At 43.4% G+C, this 22,949-nt stretch overlaps 3 protein-coding genes and 2 non-coding genes across 5 annotated transcripts; 4 read left to right on the top strand and 1 right to left on the bottom strand.

The window, feature by feature from the left end:
• The first annotated feature begins 14,587 nt into the window (after positions 1–14,587).
• TRNAG-GCC lies at positions 14,588–14,658 on the top strand. Its single transcript has one exon. It is a non-coding gene; the product is annotated as a tRNA-Gly (tRNA).
• Positions 14,659–15,036: 378 nt separating this feature from the next.
• On the top strand, positions 15,037–15,108 carry TRNAM-CAU. The gene has a single exon. It is a non-coding gene; the product is annotated as a tRNA-Met (tRNA).
• Positions 15,109–18,814: 3,706 nt separating this feature from the next.
• Positions 18,815–19,284, bottom strand: LOC122430040 (histone H2B type 1-C/E/F/G/I). The gene has a single exon (XM_043450798.1). The coding sequence runs from the start codon at positions 19,240–19,242 to the stop codon at positions 18,862–18,864; it is 381 nt and encodes a 126-aa protein (XP_043306733.1). The 5' UTR covers positions 19,243–19,284; the 3' UTR covers positions 18,815–18,861.
• A 214-nt stretch (positions 19,285–19,498) lies between these two features.
• LOC122429329 (histone H2A type 1) lies at positions 19,499–19,983 on the top strand. The gene has a single exon (XM_043449558.1). The coding sequence runs from the start codon at positions 19,541–19,543 to the stop codon at positions 19,931–19,933; it is 393 nt and encodes a 130-aa protein (XP_043305493.1). The 5' UTR covers positions 19,499–19,540; the 3' UTR covers positions 19,934–19,983.
• A 1,233-nt stretch (positions 19,984–21,216) lies between these two features.
• On the top strand, positions 21,217–21,706 carry LOC122429326 (histone H3.1). The gene has a single exon (XM_043449554.1). It carries the CDS (start codon positions 21,236–21,238, stop codon positions 21,644–21,646), a length of 411 nt encoding a protein of 136 aa, XP_043305489.1. The 5' UTR covers positions 21,217–21,235; the 3' UTR covers positions 21,647–21,706.
• Positions 21,707–22,949: the final 1,243 nt, after the last annotated feature.

The raw sequence follows: 22,949 nt of genomic DNA on the forward strand, positions 1-22,949 counted from the left end.
GGCTGCTGGCATGTCTTGTGTCCTTGACTTGTGGTCACATCACTCTCAGCTCTGCCTCTGTTTTCATATCTCCTCCTCTGTGTGCCTAAGTCCTCTGCCTTTCTTTTATAAGGAAGCATGTGATGGCAGGTAGAACCCACCCAGATAATCTAGCATAAATTTCTCAATGTCCTTGAGTAGTCACATCTTTTGCTATTGAAGGTAACATCCGAAGCTCTGGAGATTATGAAGTGGACATATCTTTTCAGTTCAGTTGCTCTTTGCGACCCCATGGACTGCAGCAGAACTGCAGAGAACCAATTACTTCTTCTACTAAATACAAAAACAGAAAGTTCAATAACTAAGAAATACAATTAGCATGTTTCCTTTGAATACCGGTATTCAAAATGTATCAACAAGGTACATTTCTGCCTCAGTGTAATTTTCTGACACAACATGGTGGATCTTAAAACTTCAACCTGCATCAAGACCACCTGGAGGGCTTTTAAAATCCTGTCCATCATCAACTCCCAGAATCCACTCAAACTCATGTCCTTTGAGTCAGTGATGCCATCCAACCATCTCATCCTCTCTCATCCCCTTCTCCTCCCACCTTCAATCTTTCCCAACATCAGGGTCTTTCCCAATGAGTCAGCTCTTCGCATCAGGTTGCCAAAGTATTGGAGTTTCAGCTTCAGCATCAGTCCTTCCAATGAATATTCAGGACTGATCTGCTTTAAGATGGACTGGTTGGATCTCACTGCAGTCCAAGGGACTCTCAAGAGTCTTCTCCAACACCACAGTTCAAAACCATCAATTCTTCGGCACTCAGCTTTCTTTATAGTTGAACTCTCACATCCATACATGACTACTGGAAAAACCATAGCTTTGACTAGACGGACCTTTGTCAGCAAAGTAATATCTCTGCTTTTTAATAAGCTGTCTAGGTTGGTCATAAGTTTTCTTCCAAGGAGCAAGAGTCTTTTAATTTAATGGCTGCAGTCACCATCTGCAGTGATTTTGGAGACCCAAAAGATAAAGTCTGTCACTGTTTCCATTGTTTCCCCATCTGTTTGTCATGAAGTTATGGGACCAAATGCCATGATCTTAGTTTTCTGAATGTGGAGCTTTAAGCCATCTTTTTTACTCTCCTCTTTCATGTTCATCAAGAGGTTCTTTAGTTCTTCTTCACTTTCTGCCATAATGGTGGTGTCATCTGCATATGTGAAGTTACTGGTATTTCTCTTGGCAATCTTGATTCCATCTTGTGCTTCATTCAGCCTGCTGTTTCTCATGATGTACTCTGCATACAAGTTAAAAAAGCAGGGTGACAATATACAGCCTTGACATAGTCCTTTCTGATTTGGAACCAGTCTGTTGTTCCATGTCCATGTTGCTTCTTACCTGCATATAGATTTCTCAGGAGGCAGGTCAGGTGGTCTGGTACTCCATCTCTTGAGAATTTTCCACAGTTTGTTGTCATCCACACAGTCAAAGGGCTTTGGCATAGTCAGTAAAGCAGAAATAGATGGTTTTCTGGAACTCTCTTGCTTTTTTGATGATTCAACGTATGTTAGCAATTTGATCTCTGATTCCTCTGCCTTTTCTAAATCCAGCTTGAACATCTGGAATTTCATGGTTCATGTACTGTTGAAGCCTGGCTTGGAGAATTTTGAGCATTACTTTATTAGCATGTGAGATGAGTGCAATTGTGCAGTAGTTTGAGCATTCTTTGGCATTGCCTTTTTTGGGATTGGAATGAAAACTGACATTTTCCAGTCCTGTGGCCCCTGCTGAGTTTTCCAAATTTGCTGGCATATTGAGTGCAGCACTTTCATAGCATTATCTTTCAGGATTTGAAATAGTTCAGCCAGAATTCCACCAGCTTCACTAGCTTTGTTCGTAGTGATGCTTCCTAAGGCCCACTTGACTTCACATTCCAGGAGGTCTGCCTCTAGGTGAGTGATCACACCATCATGGTTATCTGGGTCTTTAAGATCTTTTTTGTATAGTTCTTCTGTGTATTCTTGCCACCTCTTCTTAATATCTTCTGCTTCTGTTAGGTCCATACCATTTCTGTCCTTTATTGTGCCCATCTTTGCATGAAAATTTCCTTTGGTATCTCTAATTTTCTTGAAGACATCTCTACTTTTCCCATTCTATTGTTTTTATTTATTTGCACTGATCGCTGAGGAAGGCTTTCTTATCTCTCCTTGCTATCCTTTGGAACTCTGCTTTCAAATGGGTATGTCTTTCCTTTTCTTCTTTGCCTTTCACTTCTCTTTTCATAGCTGTTTGTAAGGCCTCCTCAGACAACCATTTTGCTTTTTTGCACCTCCTTTTTGGGGATGGTCTTGATCATTCCTCCTGTCCAATGTCACAAACCTCCATCCATACTTCTTCAGGCACTCTATCAGATTTAATCCCTTGAATCTATTTGTCACTTGCACTCTATAGTCATAAGGGATTTGATTTAGGTCATACCTGAATGATCTAGTGGTTTTCTCTACTTTCTTCATTTTAAGTCTGAATTTGGCAATAAGGAGTTCATGATCTTAGACACAGTCAGATCCCAGTCTTGTTTTTGCTGACTGTTTAGAGCTTCTCCATCTTTGGCTGTAAAGAATATAATCAATCTAATTTCAGTGTTGACCATCTGGTGATGTCCATGTGTAGAGTCTTCTCTTGTGTTGTTGGAAGAGGGTGTTTGCTATGACCAGTGCATTCTGTTGACAAAACACTGTTAGCCTTTGCCTTGCTTCATTTTGTACTCCAAGGCCAAATTTGCCTGTTTCTTTTGACTTCCCACTTTTGCATTCCAGTGCCCTATAATGAAGAGAACATCTTTTTGTGGTGTTAGTTCTAGAAGGTCTTTTAGGTCTTCATAGAACTATTCAACTTCAGCTTCTTCAGCATTACTGGTCAGGGCAGACTTGGATTACTGTGATATTGAATGGTTTGTCTTGGAAATGAACAGAGATCATTCTGTCATTTTTGAGATTGCATCCAAGTACTGTATTTTAAATGAGGTTTCCTTCATTTTGACAGTATTCAGAGCAGAGTAACATGCTAATGTTACAAAAGGGGCAATCTGGAGACACAGACTGTTTTGGTAATATTCCCATAATTGAAATGCTCTGTTAAGATAGTCAAAGTTATGGTTTTTCCAGTAGTCATGTATAGATGTGAGAGTTGGATCATAAAGAAGGCTTATCACTGAAGAATTGATGTTTTTGAACTGTGGTTTGAGGCCCTTTGACAACAAGGAGATCAAACCAGTCAATCGTAAAGGAAATCAATTCTGAATACTCTTTGGAAGGACTGATGCTGAAGCTGAAGCTCCAATAATTTGGCCACCTAATGCAAAGCACTGACTCTGGAAAACACCTTGATGCTGGAAAAGATTGAGGGCAGAAGAAAAGAGTAACAGAAGATGAGATGGCTGGTTGTCATCACTGACTCAACGGACAAGTTTGAGCAAACTGGGAGATAGGGAAGGACAAGGAAGCCTGGCATGCTGCAGTCTCAGGGTCGGACATGGCTCAGCGTCTGAACAACAGCAACAACTGTTAAGAACAGGGGATATATTTTGTATGAAAAATCTATCCGAAGATCTTCTTTTGTTTGTATTTGATTTTATCCAGGAAAGAACCCTAAAATAGATATTGTGTGTGCTTAGTCGCACACAACTGCTTAGTCGCTCAGTTGTGTCTGACTCTTTGAGATCCCATAGACTGTAGCCCGGCAGGCTCCTGTGTCCATGGGATTATCCTGGCAGGAATACTGGAGTGGATATCAACAGTACTCTAATCTTATGGTTTATTGTAAGATTTGATAATCCCTGTTTTAATAAGATGAGCACACTGTATTTCAGGTTATCCGAAGGGGTTCCTTTGGAGCATCTGGAAGTTCTTGGTACTGTTGAAGCCTGGCTTGGGGAATTTTGAGCTTTCCTTTGCTAGTGTGTGAGATGAGTGCAATTGTGTGGTAGTTTGAGCATTATTTGGCAATGCATTTCTTTGGGATTGGAATGAAAACTGACCTTTTCCAGTCCTGTGGCCTCTGGCGAGTTTTCCAAATTTGCTGTCATATTGACAGCCATTATTTGTCAGTTAACAGAGATACTCAGTGAAGAGAATTACACGTTTTTGCCCTCAAGCAGCTCACAAATCAGAGGCTGAAGCAGAGATGGTATACAAAGACCAGTAAATGTTTCAGTCATCTACTGCTGGGTAAAAAACTTAACGGCATGAAATTCTATCCATTTTATTATGCTCATGGATTCTGTGAGTAACTTTGGACAGGGCACAAAGGAGACGGTTCAGCTCTTCTCTACAATGTCTGGGAAAACTTAGGCTATGGGGACTAGAATTCTATGGCGATATCTTCACTTTGTTGATCTAAAACAATAAAACAGCCAGTTATTTTACCAACAAAATGGATTTATTCTGGAACAGCAAAGAATAAGATTTAGGCAGGATGGAATCTACGGGGAAACTACAGACAACTCCAAAGAACAAAGGAGAGGAATGCTCTTTTGTAGGAAGATGGGTGGAGCTGCTAAGATATGCCCAAGATTTATCCTCATTTTCGCAGATCCTGACATGGCAAATTAAGGTACAATGCCCAAGGTTTTTGCAGTAAAAGATGGAAAACATGCCTTATTTCCTAACATGGTATCTTGGGGAATTTGAATTTCATTTAATCAAATGTCAAAATAGGATAATACCCCCCCCCCCCCAATGATACTACTAAACTCAGCCAATTAAAGATAGCTCAGAAAGTTCCTTTTGGACCAAAATTTCTATGTGATCTGTTGTTATGCTTTTACAGTTTTCTGAGTTCCTAATTCCAATGATCACTCAGCATGGCTTAGATCTTTCAATTACTAAACAGTTGTATCTTGGGCATCTTTGCTAATGTGGGGAATCAGCAGTGTTTAGGTGGCTTTACTGATCCTATTCTTCTAATAGGTCATTTACTTTGATTTGTTTCTTGCTTCTATTCTATTTCTTCTCAAGTTTGTAATTAAGATTTGTATTCCTATTTATATTTTTAAATCTCCATTCACACTAATAAGTAGAGGAGATTTGTATAACTGAAAGACCTTTATAATTGATGGTCAAATTCTGTGCCTACTTTTTAAACTATATCTTGTATTCTTTCCTACAGAAAAGAAAAACATTTTTATAAAAGTGTACAAACTCAATCAGGATTAAAAAAAAAAAATGGCACGATGAAAAGAAAATGGCCAAACAGCAGTGATATTAAGAGAATCCAGCAGTTAAGACAATTTTCCCAATTACATTAAAAAAAAACCCAAAAAACTTCAAAAGTGGCCTGGCAAAATTCACAGCTCAAGTGGGATAGTAATTCTAGTGGAGTAAGTATATTTCATCCTTCCTTAGAAGGATCTGACATAACTGCTTGAAGAACAAACATAACTACTCCCATTTCCCACTAAGTCACTGCACAGGAGTTATGGATGGTTGTCTTGACCTCCTATTTTCCATCTGATTTTAGGGTTGCCTCCACCCCTTGGTATGTATTTAAAAACACCTGGAATGAGTGATACAGACTAATTCTCTTGTGGCCGGGGAACACAATTTAACAGCCCAGGCTTTGAGTGTGAGTCTAGGCTCCAAAGTTAACCATTTTGTGTTATGGGGCACTTCAATTAAACCTTGTGCCTCAGTTTTCACTCCTCAGGAAATGAAAACTAGCAACAACCTTAACTTACTGTCACAAGGTGTGGTTGGTAAAGATCAAATAAGAGTGACGACAAAAACTTGCTTATAGGTATAGAATTGTTTATGAACTGAGCCACGCATCGAGAATAAGAAGGGGAACGTTTCATCCGCGCCGCTTTTTTGTACTGGGTTTAATCAGAGGTCAGTGATAAATGAGAGTGGGTATGCAATCATTGCCTGACAAATCACTGATATTCATCTCTGTAGAAATTGGATAACAGCTCAAATTTCTTTCTCACTATTAAATACTAATGTTTAAACAGAGTTCACCTAGTTAAAAATATCTAGTCCTCCAGAGTCCTTTAAGTTCCTCTGAATATGTTGATTCTTACCAATATAGTTAAGTTTCAAGACCTGGCTCCACATGTGTGGGCCATTTCAGAAACTTCTCAAGTACGGCTATAGATATTTTTCCTGAGGGCTGTCAAGTGCCTGGCACTATCCAAAATGCTTTGGGCAATTCAAAAGAATCACAGAGCACACCAGTTGGAGGAAATATTATAGAAATTTGAGGCTTGGAGGAGTTGACTGATTTGCATAACAGCTTCAAAGTAACAGATCTACAGCTAAAGTCAAACTCTGACTCCCAGTCCACTGTGTCCTGTCAACTGTGGAAATTTCGTATTTAAGCATATGAGAATTGAAGAGAAACACAAGCCCATAGTACCTGACTTGACTGGCTCATTCAGTGTACGATACTCTCTTGTTGCTCAGTTGCTCAGTCGTGTCCAACTCTTTGCGATCCCATGAACCACAGGGTGCCAGGCTTCCCTGTCCTTCACTGTATCCCAGAATTTGCTCAGACTCATATCCGTTGAGTCGATGATGCCATCCAACCATCTCATTCTCTGTTTTCCCCTTCTCCTCTTGCCCTCAAGCTTTCCCTGCCTCAGGGTCTTTTCCAGTGAGTTGGCTGTTCACATCAGGTGGCTCAAGTACTGGAGCTTCAGCTTCAGCACCAGTGCTTCCAGTGAAAATTCAGGGCTGATTTCCTTTAGGATAGACTGGTTTGATTGCCTTGCAGTCCAAGGGACTCTCAAGAGTCTTCTCCAACACCACAGTTCTTAGTAGTGTGGCTTGTTGAAAGAGGAAAAGTAAACTCAACCTCACTGTTTGAGGTCTTTTCCAGGAGACTGCAGTCTTGATTCAGGTGAGTGGAAATTCAGGGGTTTTTTGTCCAGCAGGCTCAAAAGGCAGTCGAGAAGTACTCTGCTGAATGTGCTGTGAGGAATTCTACCACAGTGCGCTGCTGCTGCTGGCTGTGGGCAGGCTCTTTCAGGATCACAGCTCTGTCCTGCTTCTGAGCAAGTCGTCTTCTCTCCTCCTTTCTGAGTGATTCATCCAGGAGCCAGGGTCCAAAGCCTCAAAGCCTGACAATGAATTATCAGTTGGAGATTATATTTGTAATCTAAATTTAAATTTTAAGGAGAAAAAAAAATTTTTTTGAAAAGTTAAAAGACGTTGTCAAATGTCAAAAGCGAATACAAAAAAAGACGAGCTCAAACCAAATCCATACCCAGGAAGTAGTTATGGCACAGTATCAATTCCAAACAGTTGATCACCTGGGAGGTGAATTTCCAGTCATTTGGAGGGGAGTACTTTTATCTTTTTAAAAGACATTTTTCTGCATCCAATATGTTACATAATAAAAAAAATTAACACACCTCCCCCCAAAAAAGAAAGAAAATGTACAAAAGAGCAAAGAAAGTATATGATCCATGTTCTCAAACTGTTTTCTAAGAAACAAGAAGTACATTTAACTGCATGAGAAAGAAAACGCAAGCAATAAAATTCTACTTTTTAAAGTTTTAAATTTGCCAATATATAAAATGTAAAACCCTGCAGAAGAAGCTGCACTGATATAATCACCAAAGAGGATGCTGTTGGGGGCTCTCTGATTCAAAACAGAATACACACTCAGATTCTACTGACATCAAAGACAAACAAAATTCTTACAAACACACTTTCATATAGGTAAGTTCTTCAATGTCCCTCAGATTGATTTCACGTCCTCTGTGAAGATTCTACCCTTGCTCACATGAGGGTATCCCACAGTCCTTTGAACTATCATAAATTACTGCATTGCATTCTTAAGCAGAACTTCCCAGGTGTCTCTTTCCTAACACTTAAGTTACTTGAAATTTGGGATTTTTCTTCCCTTCATCATTCATTTTGTCACTCCTCAGTACCCGGTATCAGGCTTCAGACACCCTGGATTTCCATAAAGTTGAATGGTAATTATATATTTTATATTTATAAAGTATAGATATTCCTGTATTCAATTCCTGATTTCATTCATTATCATCTGAGTGATGAGGGGCTAACCCTAATTTCTCTGCTCCCTCAACTAAAACATTGGGACAAGAATCCTGGCCTTGGAGGTTCTTTTACGGGTACTCAGGGAAGTAAGTAGGGGCATGTAACAGAAATGATCTCAGCAGATGGTCTGATTTTGTGAACTATCATGATGTTTCAAAACCCTTCAATATACATTACCTCCTAAAGAGAAATACCCATTGCCACTGGACCAATTCCCTTCTCCGGGTCTCAGTATCTCCTCCTGTAAATGAAGGACGTTAGGCTAGATTTCATCCATCCCTTAGTGAGCCTTCTTTCTGAGAAATTTGTTTTCAGGTGCCCCTGAGGAATGGTCTAAAGAGCATTAGTCTTTTCTCTGACCGGCTTGTCGCTAGAGGACTAAGCACAGTCACCTAGCATAGGGACCCAAAACTGCAGGTGAGATCCAAAGGCCACCCTCATGCTCACCCCACAGAATTCCCACACCCTTTTCCTGATGTGGCTCTGTCCCTCTCCTGCCTCTTCAAATCCACCTTCAGAAGAAAGTTGCTTTGATGATCCAACGGTCATTCTAAAGAACTTAAAGGCCGGCACAGTCGTTGCTGCAACGGTCAGAGCACGAGGTTTTGCTTTGAGTTACCAGTCAGGGCGTGCTGGGAGCAAGTTAGGGGCGCAAGGGTTCCTTCCATCCTCGCTGTGAGACAAACCTTTGTCCACCACTCTGGCTCTGGTTCAGCCTCAGTTTTGTTCCCATTTGTGCTCCGACCCACGTGACACTGGTAGGTCTCTCCTGGTGCTTCTGATTGGCTGCCCACCTCATTCAGTTCCCCGACCCTCTCACATCCGTCCTTGGACCAAACATCCTTCCTTGTCTTGTCTGCTACCCACGCTCTACTTGGTAACACCCTGCTGGTGGAGCCTGGTACTGACCTCCCCCTTCTTTCACCTGCTCACACATCAACTTCTTATTAATAGATATATGTTAACTTGTCCGTGCTCTTTACGTTTAATTCCTCTATTGGTTTAATTACTACAGATTTATAAGAAAACTTACTATCAAATCAGTCAAGACCAACTTCTTCTTTCTTGTCAAAATTATATGGTTCTTTTCTTGGCTCTTGACATTTCCCTAGGAAGGGATTCAGAGAATGCTTTCCCCAAAATACACCATGCTGGCATAAGGATTATTTTGAGCTGAAGGCAATCGACAGGAAGCAGACAGAAAAATTCTCTCCTTTCCACACAAGCAGGAAGGGCAGGAGGATTCTTACTCGCCAGAGACAAACCTAGACTCCTCAGCCTAGAGAAAGCTTAGACTTTGATCCCACCACCATATAAAGGTTTTGTCACCCTAAAAGTTTCCCCATGTCATCCCTTACAATAAACCTTGAGTCATGACCTCTTACAAGATTAAAAAATTATGTTATCTTTTAAAGAGTCTGTGGTGACCCAAGGATGAAAGAGCAGATAAAGCCAAAGAGGGTCTTGGAATGCAGGAACAGAAAAACCAGACCTTTATGATCTTTCCCTTCCCCATGTTGTAACTATTAACAGATTTCAGGTCCTCCTGAGCAGTATAAGCTGTCTCCCCTCCTACCTTATAGGGAGAAGGTTTTTACCTTACTCCACCTCCACCTAGTATACCTGCCTCATCCAGTCAGCAAGTGACCCAAAGACCCGTATCCTACTCCTTGTACCCTGGGTATAAAAGTGGACAAAGACCCCTGTTCAAAGTCAGTTCTCCCTTGAGCTTCCCCGGTGTTCCGACAGCGTCTCCCACTCTAATAAACTTTATTATTCTCTCATTTTGCCTCATGTCTGGAAATTCTTTTCTAACCTACGCACAGACCAGGACTGAGTTGTCTTGGTGCTGGGAGAATGTTGCTGCTTTTTATGGTTGAGCAGGCTTGGTGATGTGTAACACAGGTACACAATTCACAATGGAGGGGAGAGAGGAGGCCAAAGGGTGGAGAGAAGTTTTTATCATTAAATTTTTCTTCTCTTGGCATAAAATATGAATTTATTTCACAGGTCCAAGATAACCTTCTTTTCTTTTGCTAATGACTGTGCCTCTCCTCAATTCTAAAGGAAATCAGCCCCGAATATTCTTTGGAAGGACTAATGCTGAAGCTGAAGCTTCAATACTTTGGCCGCCTGATGTGAAGAACTGACTCAGGAAAAGACCCTGGTGCTGGGAAAGACTGAAGGCCGAAGGAGAAGGGGACGAGGATGAGATGGTTGGATGGCATCACCGACTCGATGGACATGAGTTTGAGCAAGCTCCAGGAGACGGTGATGTACAGAGAAGCCTTGTGTGCTGCAGTCCATGGGGTCGCAAAGAGTCAGACACGACTGAGCAACTGAACTGAACTGTGTTTGCTGGAAAACCTCCCATAATTAGCCTCCCTCCCACAAATCTTTCTTTTGTCTTCAGCTGGTGAAGGTATTTGAAGTGGTAGCTTTGAGTCATTTCAGAGGTACTCAGTTTTCCTGAGTATTTCCCATGTACACAGGAGGTACACATGTTGTCAAACTACTCTTTGTTTTTCTCCTGTTAATCTGTTCTTTTTATTACAGAGGTGTCTAAGCCAAGAATTTAGAAAGGTAGAGGAAATATTACATATCTGAAATAGGGTCCTGGAGCAACACCCCACGATGTGTGGCAGACAGAGGGCAAGACATGAAAGTATCCTTCATTCTCAGGGGACGAGGGAGATTACCAGTTTACCCAGATTACCATAGGGGGAAATGATGTCTGGTTGGCTCATGTGTTGCCAGGGAAAACAGCTGAGGAGCACCGCCTTCACCACCCCTTTGATAAACAACAGGGTAGATGGAGCTAGGGCAAGTACATAGACACTTACTGATTAAGATCTATGATTAAGAGGGAAAGTCAGTTCTGTGAGTAGGGTGTAGGTGAAGCAGGCACTGGTGGAGCAGGGGATGTAGGTACAGAGAGGAAAGGAACAGCCATCTTGGGCAGCCTAGTCATACAGTGTGTGGGTACAGGTGTAAGGCAGGCATGTATGGCCTTTGGCATGATTTTAAGGAATGTAGGTTGATCTACACCTCGTTATACATTAGCTCTCAGCCACCTCCACCCCTAACCTAAGCTGAACCCCCAGAGTGAGGCCTTTATAAAGGAGAGGCAGCAGCTTCTGAAGAAGGTAGGGGCAGGAATGAATAAATGAGGAGTACGGAAAGGATGGCACTTAATGAAGACCACCTTCCAGGTTAAAAGACACTTGGGAACTATAAGAGGATACACTGACTGAAACTGATCACCCTGCAGGCACCATAGCAACCGTTTGCAGGAGCCATTTTACAACAGGAGGTCAGGACCGCCTTACACAGAATTAACAAGCCACCACCAACCAGAGGAATTCAGAAAGGTCAAAGGAGATGCCATCCGTCCTACCACCTCCCAGTTCTTTCTTGCTGGCATCCATCTTGGCTGAGCAATGTGTGAGCCACAAGGAAGTACCCTGAGTCAGAGTGACTGTGTTGGGACCAGTGTGAGGAAAGCAGGAGAGACTCCATCTTGAAGTCTGTCATCCTTATTAAAGATAGGATGTGAACTGGGCCTGAACCCTGCGCAAGAGTGAGGAAACTGTTGCTAGTGAAAACCAGGTCTCCTGGAGACTTCCTTCCCTACAGATGACAAACGGAGATTGTAGTTGAGGTCAGGCTGCCCCTGTTAGATTAACCATGGAGACATCCCCCTTGATGTATAATCATTGTTCCCCCCCTTTAACCTTAATTGTTCATTCTCCTAGGACCAAAATCATATACAACAAAGAGGTTGCTAACATGTAACCAGTTACACACGTACTGGGGGGCATAAAACTGGGCCTCTCAGAAACAGGGTCCTTGTTGGGAACTGATTCCCCTTGGACCCGCTGGCATAATAAACTGTACTCCACTGTCCTGGAGTGTCCTGCGAGGTATGGTTTTGCGACTCCAGATTCCACAACAATTGGACAGAGACAACCCAGAAACTAATCCCATCACCATAAACCAGAGATTGGCAGAGCAGCTCTCCTGGGTTCCCTTACCCTCCTGCTCTCCACCGCAGGACCCCTTTCCAATAGTCTTTTGCTTTGTCAGCACCTGTGCCTCCTCTGATAATTCATTTCAGAGCGTCAGACAAGAGTTCCCTTTCGGGCCCTGGAAGGGGTTCTTCCAGGAGCAGAACGACAAATCAGGGACTGTCATCCTAAGCCCCAAACTGAAACTGAATTTCAATGTGTGTATGTGTACAGGCTTTTAAGGAGTTTATACAGATCTTTCATCAGTTCTTACAGAAATGTGTGCACCCACATGGTAAGAATCTCCCACCCTAGACTTTAAGGGGAGATAGAAACAGCAGACCAGCACCCATGGCTTTGAGCAATGGAGAGCTTCTTAAAGAGTTTAACTTGTGAATTTAGTCCTTTTGTTTGTGCTGAGTCCACAGAATTTTCCTAAAACAGGAAGGGATTGTCAGGGAAATGTATGCCTCAAAGGAAAATTATAGCACACATTTTAGTGTCATCTGATTCTGATTCAATGAGAGGTATTTTACAATTCTGTAAATTGTAGATAACTGACAGCAATAAAAAATAATTCCTGTCTTGTTCAGTTGTTAAGTCGTGTCTGACTGTATGCAACCCCATGGACTGCTGCATGCCAGGCTCTTCTGTCTTCCACTATTTCCTGGAGTTTGCTCAATTTCATGTCCTTTGAGCCCGTGATGCTATCTAACTATCTCTTCCTCTGCCGCCCCCTTCTCCTTTTGCCTTTATTCTTTCCCAGCATCAGGGTCTTCTCCAATGAGTTGGCTCTTTGCATCACGTGGCCAAAGCATTGGAACATCAGCTTTAGCATTGGTCCTTCCAATGAGTATTCAGGGTTGTTTTCTTTTAGGATTGACTGTTTTTATCTCCTTGCAGTCCAACAGACTCTCATGAGTCTTCTCCAGCATCACAATTTGAAAGCATCAGTTCTTCCTGACTCAGCGTTTTTTTATGGTCCAATTACTGTCTTTAGACATGCAAATTAATTCCATCTCTTGAGGGGACGTTTTCTCCCCAGTCCACCTTCCTCACCAATCCTCAGCAGTATAAAAGCCAGTTTGGACTTTATTTAGACTTGACTTTCAATATTCCTGATCTATAAATGGCGTCCACTCTTTGAATTCTCCTTTGAGAACACCTCACCAGTTTTCTCATTAAGGAGTTAAAATCTTTTCAAAGGGGTTCATTTTTACACTTGTATGAGAGTCACGATTGTATATTTTTGAGGAAAATTAACCTTTAAGTAGTCTTCTCAGGTGGGCGGTAAAGAACCAGTCTGCCAACGCCAGAGACTCAAGAGATGCAAGTTCGATCCTTGAGTTGGCAAGATCCCCTGGAGAAGAAAATGGCAACCCACTCGGGTATTCTTGCCTGGAAAATCAGAGGAGCCTGGTGGGCTACAGTTCATGGGGTCGCAGAGTCAGACATGACTGAGCTGCACACACAAACACTCTTTAATAGACTTTTATTCTCTATTTGACTGGAAGGAGTTTCTAGTGCCACTTCCATAACCATAGCAACCGGAGCCTAAGGTAAACCCACAGAATTCCTGAAACCCCACTGCCTCTCCTTTGGGGTGACCAGAAGGGAACAGCACTAGGCTCCTTTCTTCCCCCTTCCCTCTCATTCCTCCCCATCTTCCTCCTTTTGCTCTGACCCTCTTGCCTTCCTCTTCTCAGATTCGCTTCCTCCTGGATCTCCCCTTCGTCCCCATTTTCTCCTTCCTTCCTGCCCTCGTCCTCCTTTTCTTCTCTTCCCCTACCTTCCAGATCCCTCCCGGACATGGAGCTCCTACACACAGAGTTTCCCGCACCTCTCAAGGTGGTACAGGGGCCACCCTCACACACACACACACACACACACACACACACACACACACACACACACACTCCCGGACATGGAGCTCCTACACACAGAGTTTCTCGCACCTCTCAAGGTGGTACAGGGGCCACCCTCACACACACACACACACACACACACACACACACTCCCGGACATGGAGCTCCTACACACAGAGTTTCTCGCACCTCTCAAGGTGGTACAGGGGCCACCCTCACAAACACACACACACACACACACACACACAGAGTTTCCCGCACCTCTCAAGGTGGTACAGGGGCCACCCTCACACACACACACACACACACACACAGAGTTTCCCGCACCTCTCAAGGTGGTACAGGGGCCACCCTCACACACACACACACACACACACACACACACACACACACAGAGTTTCCCGCACCTCTCAAGGTGGTACAGGGGCCACCCTCCGCCAGGGCACGCCCAGGACTGGGTCACTCACACCCAGACCAGCCTCCGGTGTCGCAGAGGGACGCTCTTAACTTGCAGTGGAAAGGAGGGTTTCCTAAAAAGAAGGGAAGAGGGAACACTACAAAGTTCTATTTAGTAAAAACAAAAAACTAAACCTAATATATAGTTTCAATGTAGCGAGTGAAAAAAAGTAAAAGTCATTTAGAAAACGAGCAAGCTCTAACAACGCAAGCATTGGTGGTTCAGTGGTAGAATTCTCGCCTGCCACGCGGGAGGCCCGGGTTCGATTCCCGGCCAATGCAAGGCTGTTCTGGCTTTTTTCCTTATCATTCTAATTTTGAAAATGATCTGGTTTTGAGCTCGGACATTTTCTATTATCGGATTTTGACCTATTCATATAGTTTGTGACCGTAAGACCCGCAATCACTTCTGCCAGGTGAAAGGGGCAGACGGGTTGGCGACTGGCTGTTTTCCTAACAGAAACATCCAATTTTCTGCCTTCAGAATATATAAAATCAATCTGTTTTGGATTCATTCTTTTGTTTGTAGCATAAGTAAAATCAACGAATGGGCTTTGAAAGAAAAATTTCCCCAGTTGCTAAAAAAAAAAAAAAAAAAGAAAGAAAGCCCTTTATGTAAAATGTATAAAGGGATTATTCTGAAGACATTTCGCCATGTTAAGCAGAGTGGCGCAGCGGAAGCGTGCTGGGCCCATAACCCAGAGGTCGATGGATCGAAACCATCCTCTGCTATCTGTTTTTGTATTTTTCCTGAGGGGAGCTGTTTTGTATTTTTCCGGCGGGGGGACGGCGGTGAGAGGAAATGAAGGACTGTAGTCTTAGCAACCCTGTTGCCCGTCTTTCTATACCTAAAGAAAACGTGGGTAATCCAGGAGTAAATTTTTATTCCAAGAAAATTTTGAGACGAAAATAATTCACAAATCAGAAAAGCTTTAATGTCAGGTGCTGTATCTCAGAGAGCAGAGAATTAGTGTTAACCCATCTTTACCTACTATCGTACTGTAAACAAGAACTTAAATTTAGAGTTAAATAAAACCACGTATAACTAATTTCAGTTTCAGAAATTTAGTTAAAGGGAGTTGGAATTTATTTAACATAATTCTCAAAAATCTCTCCCCGCTGCTCTATTTTCCTTCTTAACACATCTCTATGTAGTATAAAAGGTATATTTTACTTTATTCATTCAGTATTTTGTCCCCCTGTGATTGCTGTGGCATCTAGACCATGGCCTGTCACATCTTAGGCACTGCTTGTTTGTTAAGTACACGAATAGCTACAATTTCTAATACACCAAACACGATTCATTGTTATTTTTCACCTTTTAAAAAATTACAAGGGTACAAAAATGACCACACAAAATCTATCTACTGTTTAACATTATGATATATTCACTGCAAATTTCTTTTATATTTAAGAAAAACAACACATAAAATTGAAGCACCCTTCAGCTACATCCCCAACCCTAACATCCCTTTTCTTAGGGCAACTCTATTGTGAATTTGATATGCATATCTCCTGCTCCCCCAACTTCCCATTTTTTCTTTGGATGAATAATTTTTATTTACCAAGAGCCTGAAAACAAGTCATATTATGAAGTTTTTATTTAAATAACACAATGCTTATTCAAAAGCGTTGACAAAGTATCTACATGAAAGGCTTTTCTTTATAATACCATTGATTATGCCTATTTCTATGCAACAATCTATAGCCAAACATGAGAATACCTAATATCTACATAAATGTCTGGAATGGAAGGCCAAAGGGTCATATTTGATTTTCACTTGGTTCTAAAGTGAATTATTGGTGGTCCAGTGGCTAAGACAACATGCTCCCAACACAGCGCCAGGCTTCCATCCCTGATCAGGGGGCCAGATCCCACATGTTGCAACAAAGATTGAAGATCCTGGGGGCCTCAGCTAAGATCTGGTACAGACAACTAGATTAATTAACTAATAATAAAATATAAAGGCAACTTCTTTGTCAACTTGGCAACAGAGGCTTTAGAAATCCTATCATTAAAGCCCTTTTATCAACTGTATTTTTTTTCACATTAAAGTCCTATAACTGTATAGAATCACTATATTCATTTCAGGTGCCAGGTGAAATCTCATTTCATTTTCAATCTGCTTACACTGATGCCCATGGCAAATACAATTTCCATCTGAGATGGTTCTTAAAATACTATCCTCAGTAGCAAGTTTTCTAATCTCACAGATCACCAGAGGCACATGTGATTAATCCAAAGGAGAACATTTGTCAAGAAAGGTGAAATAATTCACTGTTTTCTTCTGGGTTCTATTTGAGAATAAATTTTAAGACTGTTCTTGGATATTGTAATCATAGATTGACCATCTTCTCAAAGTGGAAAATTCATGCTCCCTCCCAGCAAAAATCAGGATTTTGTCAGGTGTTTAGATTTACAGAAAATATTCAAATATTTACCGTTTGAGGACCATAACTAGTGTGTCCATGACCCTCTTGTTTTATTTATTTTAGGGTACAGAATGTTTGATTTTTGACTTCTTTTTATTTGGACAGCTCTGACCAGGCCACAAAACAATACCTCTCTCCCTCTCTCTCATGCCTACAAGTGACTTCTGGGGAAGCTAACTTAAATCCAGTGATTAAACGGAGACAGAAATGATCACTTTACTTATTCCAACTTACTGTCGGTAAAAAGTCGAAGCATTTCAATTGGATCTGGAAAACCCACGGCCTTTAATCTGTCCTCCTATTTGCTTGCCACAAGATGGCAGAAGAGGGCAATACTTATATCACCCACTGAAGGTAATTCTCCCTCAGATCTCTTAACAGTGGAAGGAAAAAAATCTCAGAAAGAGCAAATAATAGAGGCGATGAGTAGGAAGTCGATGGGTTCAGGATGAAATTAGGGGACTGCTCTTGCCAGCTTCCAAGACCTAAGGACAGGGGAGCAGGTACTGGAAAGAGAGGAGTGAATGACAAACTTGTATATTTTGCAGGACTCATTGACACGTTGGCATGACTTGCAGACTTGTTGCCTGTGACAGGGACAAAACTGTTCATCTGAGATAGGTCCATATCCCCAACTTTAAGGGAAGCAACAAAGGGAAAAACACGAAATGTTGCAGTCTTAATTGGGGATATGGGTGTAGGGGCTTATTTTGCTGTTAATGTGGAAGGGAAAAAAAAGAAATTCCAAAAGCAATCATTTGTTGGTGAAAGGGGATGCCAGGGTAGCGGAAGATGTTAATGATTCCAACTGAAAAGAATTTAGGCACCACTGAAAGATGCAGAGGAATGGGGAATTGAAGAACTTTCGATCATGCCTTGAGAAATTCCATTCTGTAATAATCCTAATTAGCCCATGCGTTAAATAAATATGCCCTTCTCTTTAATACTGAGTTCTCTGACTTCTTTCTCGGGATTTTTAATTGTGGACTCAAGACACTACCAGAAAGCTGCTCCCCCGGCCAAATGAGTCCTGGATGTCTCCCTTCCGTTGCATCCTGATTAAACATTGTAAGAACGCGGCTTTCCCAAGCTGCTGGGTTTCTTTTTCAACATTTTATCTTTAAGTACCCTCCCGGACCTTTAATATTCCCATAGCACTATGACATAAATCTTTTAAACTCACCCTAAGATCTTCGTAGACAGGGCTAATGTTGCCGTACCTATTCTGTAGAGGATAGGAAATAGAAACAGAGGCAATTTCGCCCAGGATCCGACTGCAGAACACAGAGCCGTTAATTTTCAGTTTTATGGCTCTAGGCTCCCGAGCCTTGTGCATTCCCCAAGACAAAGCTAGTAATTCACTTTCGAGAAAATCTCTACAAAACGCGCAAAACTGTTGGCAGAGTTATCAGGCCAATTGCAACACAAGGCGGGCTTTTCAAATAGTACTGTTGCCCAATCAGATATGGGGGCGTTACTCGCTTTGAAAAAAATTTTTGGTTGCTGTAGCTGAGGGAAAAACTGAAAATCCTTTTCAGTGGGCGCCAAACAAGTAAGTAAAGTCGCTCAGTCGTGTCCGACTCTGCGACCCCATGGACTGTAGCCTACCAGGCTCCTCTATCCATGGGATTTTCCAGGCAAGAGTACTGGAGTGGGTTGCCATTTCCCTCTCCAGGGAATCTTCCCGACCCAGGGATCGAACCCGGGTCTCCAGCATTAGCAGACAGACGCTTTACCGTCTGAGCCACCAAATAACCCATACTAAATTTGCCTGGCAAGTTTTGCACTCAATTGCAGAGCCGTAATCGACTGAGGCCCCATAGCCTGCCAGGCTCCTCTGTCCATGGAATTTTCCAGGCAAAAATACATTGCCTAAATGCTTATCCAAGACTGCTTGTTGAGAGCTGTAAAAATTTTTACGGCGTTTTCCGTCGTCAAACCAGCTGCGTAATCTGAGTGAAACCAGACCACAATCAAGTGCACCAGCTATTTCTCTGAAAGTGTAGGTGGCTCTGAAAAGAGCCTTTGGGTTATGTAGGGCTGCGAGCCGGCTCACTTGGAGCTGGTGTACTTGGTAACAGCCTTGGTGCCCTCAGACACCGCGTGTTTGGCCAGCTCCCCGGGCAGCAGCAGACGCACGGCCGTCTGGATCTCCCTGGATGTGATGGTCGAGCGCTTGTTGTAATGCGCCAGGCGCGACGCCTCGCCCGCGATGCGCTCGAAGATGTCGTTGACGAAGGAGTTCATGATGCCCATGGCCTTGGACGAGATGCCGGTGTCCGGGTGGACCTGCTTCAGCACTTTGTACACGTACACGGAGTAGCTCTCCTTGCGGCTGCGCTTGCGCTTCTTGCCGTCCTTCTTCTGCGCCTTGGTCACCGCCTTCTTGGAGCCCTTCTTCGGGGCAGGAGCGGACTTGGCTGGCTCAGGCATGCTGACAGGAATTACAAAATCTCCGAAAAACAAAGAGGATGGAGTCCCTTTTATAGTCACAAGTCCATATGCAAATAAGTCTTAGTGAGCTTATCTGTCTGATTGGTGAATACTAATGATGACGTTATGCCAACATTGTCCAATAAGAGCACGCGTTGTAAGAAATTGCGTTTGTCTTGTTTAAAATAGGAAGACAACTTTGGCCAATGGAATGGCTGCTTTTTCGCGCGCACTGTGGCTATAAATTGTGAGTTCCTTCGGTTTAATCACTTCTGGTGTAGCGTCTGCGTACTGCGCTATGTCTGGACGTGGCAAGCAAGGCGGCAAAGCTCGCGCCAAGGCTAAGACCCGCTCTTCGCGGGCCGGGCTCCAGTTCCCCGTGGGCCGAGTGCACCGCCTTCTCCGCAAGGGGAACTACGCGGAGCGGGTCGGTGCCGGGGCCCCGGTGTATCTGGCGGCGGTGCTGGAGTACCTGACAGCCGAGATCCTGGAGCTGGCGGGCAACGCGGCCCGTGACAACAAGAAGACGCGCATCATCCCGCGCCACCTGCAGCTGGCCATCCGCAACGACGAGGAGCTCAACAAGCTGCTGGGCAAAGTCACCATCGCTCAGGGTGGTGTCCTGCCCAACATCCAGGCTGTACTGCTGCCCAAGAAGACTGAGAGCCATCATAAAGCGAAAGGCAAATAAGGTCTGAATTCATACTCCAACCTCTAAGAACAAAGGCTCTTTTCAGAGCCACCCATAACTTCTGTGGAAGAACTGAACACTCTCTTGAAACCTGTCAGGCCAAGATTACAGTACTGTACATGGAATTTTTAGTCCCCATATTGACTAAACATGCGTCAACATCTGGTAAAGACCAATTCTCAGATTACTCCATTGTAAAACCATGACACTGCCAGCCTTTATCTTCCCAGGGACACATTTATGATGATTATTTGTCCCAGCATTAAACCAATTTTGTTTCTGGTCTTTATCATTAGAACCCAACGGTCCAATAGTTAAAACTTATGTTTTTTTCAGGGTTACCTCTTTACAAAAAAACACCTAGTTACTTTATTAGTGTAAACTTGGTGTTGCTCCAGGCCTTCTGGTCAGTACACAGTTTACATATTGAAGTCCAACCATTTGCATCAAAATCAATTAATCAAGTTAGATAACCACTTACCAGTATTCAAGCACACGGCAGGGCCCCCGCCCCCTTCCCTACACCACGCTGGGCAAAAGTTGTGTCTTCACAGGACCAGTGAGCCAGTCTATTTTGAAGCTTTATTTTAGGTCTTGATACAAACATTAAATGCAGATCTTGATTCAGTTATGAAGTGGAACTAGTTTTTTAGAGACTAGCAAATACTTTGTTATAATTTCCCCCCATATTATCTGAAAAGAGAAAAAGACCCCAATGAAAATGCATTTCTTTTAGAACAACTTATTTCCTGACTTCCAAAGATTCTGGACCAAATTCCTTTTTTACTGGTGAAATCAATATTTCAGTCGAAAACCAAAAACTCAGACAAGATACACTGCAGCCATAATTCTTCCCTGCGAATATACAAACACAAGGTAAGAGGACAGAAAACAAAACCTTTTCAGGCAATGGCACCCCACTCCAGTACTCTTGCCTGGAAAATCCCATGGACGGAGGAGCCTGGTAGGCTGCAGTCCAAGGGGTCGCTAAGAGTCGGAGACGACTGAGCGACTTTACTTTCATTTTTCACTTTCATGCATTGGAGAAGGAAATGGCAACCCACTCCAGTATTCTTGCCTGGAGAATCCCAGGGACGGCAGCTGTCTATGGGGTCGCACAGAATCGGACACGACTGAAGTGACTTAGCAGCTTAGCAGCAGCAAGATCCAAATGAAGATCGGTTTTTAACCAATCAGGTTACTCCAGCAAAGTCTGGCCAATCAGGATCGGATCGTCTGTATAAAGTCTCGTCCTGGAAGCGGTCGTTCAGTTGCTTCGTTCGCAATACAGCTCTCGAAGTTATGGCTCGCACAAAGCAGACTGCTCGCAAGTCCACCGGCGGCAAGGCGCCGCGCAAACAGCTCGCCACTAAGGCGGCCCGCAAAAGCGCGCCGGCCACCGGCGGCGTGAAAAAGCCGCACCGCTATCGGCCCGGCACGGTAGCTCTGCGCGAGATCCGCCGTTATCAGAAGTCCACAGAACTGCTGATCCGCAAGCTGCCGTTCCAGCGGCTGGTGCGCGAGATCGCGCAGGACTTCAAGACCGATCTTCGTTTCCAGAGCTCGGCCGTGATGGCGCTGCAGGAGGCGTGCGAGGCCTACCTGGTGGGGCTCTTCGAGGACACCAACCTGTGTGCCATCCACGCCAAGCGCGTCACCATCATGCCCAAGGACATCCAGCTTGCCCGCCGCATCCGCGGGGAGAGGGCATAAACTGTCCTTAACAAGCTTGGGGGCATTTAGCTTCCTCCCAAAGGCTCTTTTAAGAGCCACTTCCGTCTTCACTGAGAACAGCTGTTAACACAAGAATAGGTTTTCCTAAAGCAGAAGAATTTTATTCGGGATTTACATAACCACAATACAGGTATGAAGCGTACTTGCCAAGGCTGATGACGCCGTGGTAATTTTGTAAAAGCTATTTTTAAAAACTTTGATACTGCTAATAGGAGCGAGTGTTCCCACCTGTAAGACCACCTGGGCACTCTGAATTCTCCAGTGTAAAGATCTCACAAGGAGAAGTCAGTCAACAAAACTGCCAACCTGAGTATCAGCAGAGAGCAAGTATCTCCCCCAGTTAGAGTAGCCTCAGGATGCAGAGCTCTGGTTGACTGTCTGTGTGTGTACTGTGCTTGGAGGAATTAGTGATTGAACTGTCCAGGGTCCAAGGAGGCGCAGAGTATATCTAGGTTAAGTGAAGCAATGTGGCCCAGGATCTACCAGTAGTGGGCAGACCTCTTAACGTAACTGATAATCAATTTGTTTTATACAACTCCAGAAAAGAATGAATCCGGTCGGAGCTGGCTACAGGGTGTTCAACAAACAGCCCTTTTGAGAACTGCATTTCTCACTGTTAGGCGGTAGCACCTGGTAACCCTGCAGGATCAAGTTCTAAGCTGTTTATTATTCACCCCCATTCCAAGATTTGATGTTGGGAAATTAACAAATTAGTCCTCTGGCTTTTATTTGCCAGCTTTCAGGAACCTCCTAACACAGACAAGTACGAGGAGTAATCCACAGGGGTAGTGTTCAGTCGCTCAGTCTTGCCCGACTCTACTACCCCATGGACTGCAGCACAACGGGCTTCCGTGTCCTTCATCTCCCCGAGCTTGCTCAAACTTAGGTCCATTGAGTCGGTGATGCCATCCAACCATTTCGTCCTCTGTCGTCCCCTTCCCCTCCTGCCTTCAATCTTTCCCAGCATCAGGGTCTTATCTAACAAGTTGGCAAGAGCATCAGGTGGCCAAAGTTTTGGAGCTTCGGCTTCAACATCAGTCCTTCCAATGACTGCTCATGACAGGCATCATGCATGCCATCAACATCTGGTGACTTTCTGGAGGTAGAAGCCACAGTGAGCCTGTTTGAGGCAGTAATGCCCTCCAGACCACTTGTGGGCTTATCCCGTACCTGACATTACACTCACACCTATGAAATTCTAGGACCAGGAGAGTATTCTAAGTCTGTGTGAACCTGTTTTATTTTTATAACTTTTTATTTTATATTGAAGTATAGCTGATTA

The sequence above is a fragment of the Cervus canadensis genome, chromosome 28 (genome assembly GCF_019320065.1).
Source record: "Cervus canadensis isolate Bull #8, Minnesota chromosome 28, ASM1932006v1, whole genome shotgun sequence".
Lineage (NCBI taxonomy): Eukaryota > Metazoa > Chordata > Mammalia > Artiodactyla > Cervidae > Cervus > Cervus canadensis.

What these genes read in the sequence shown, in the direction of transcription:
- LOC122430040 (XM_043450798.1), bottom strand. Translation starts at nt 19,242, where the DNA reads ATGCCTGAGCCAGCCAAGTCCGCTCCTGCCCCGAAGAAGGGCTCCAAG.
- LOC122429329 (XM_043449558.1), top strand. Translation starts at nt 19,541, where the DNA reads ATGTCTGGACGTGGCAAGCAAGGCGGCAAAGCTCGCGCCAAGGCTAAG.
- LOC122429326 (XM_043449554.1), top strand. Translation starts at nt 21,236, where the DNA reads ATGGCTCGCACAAAGCAGACTGCTCGCAAGTCCACCGGCGGCAAGGCG.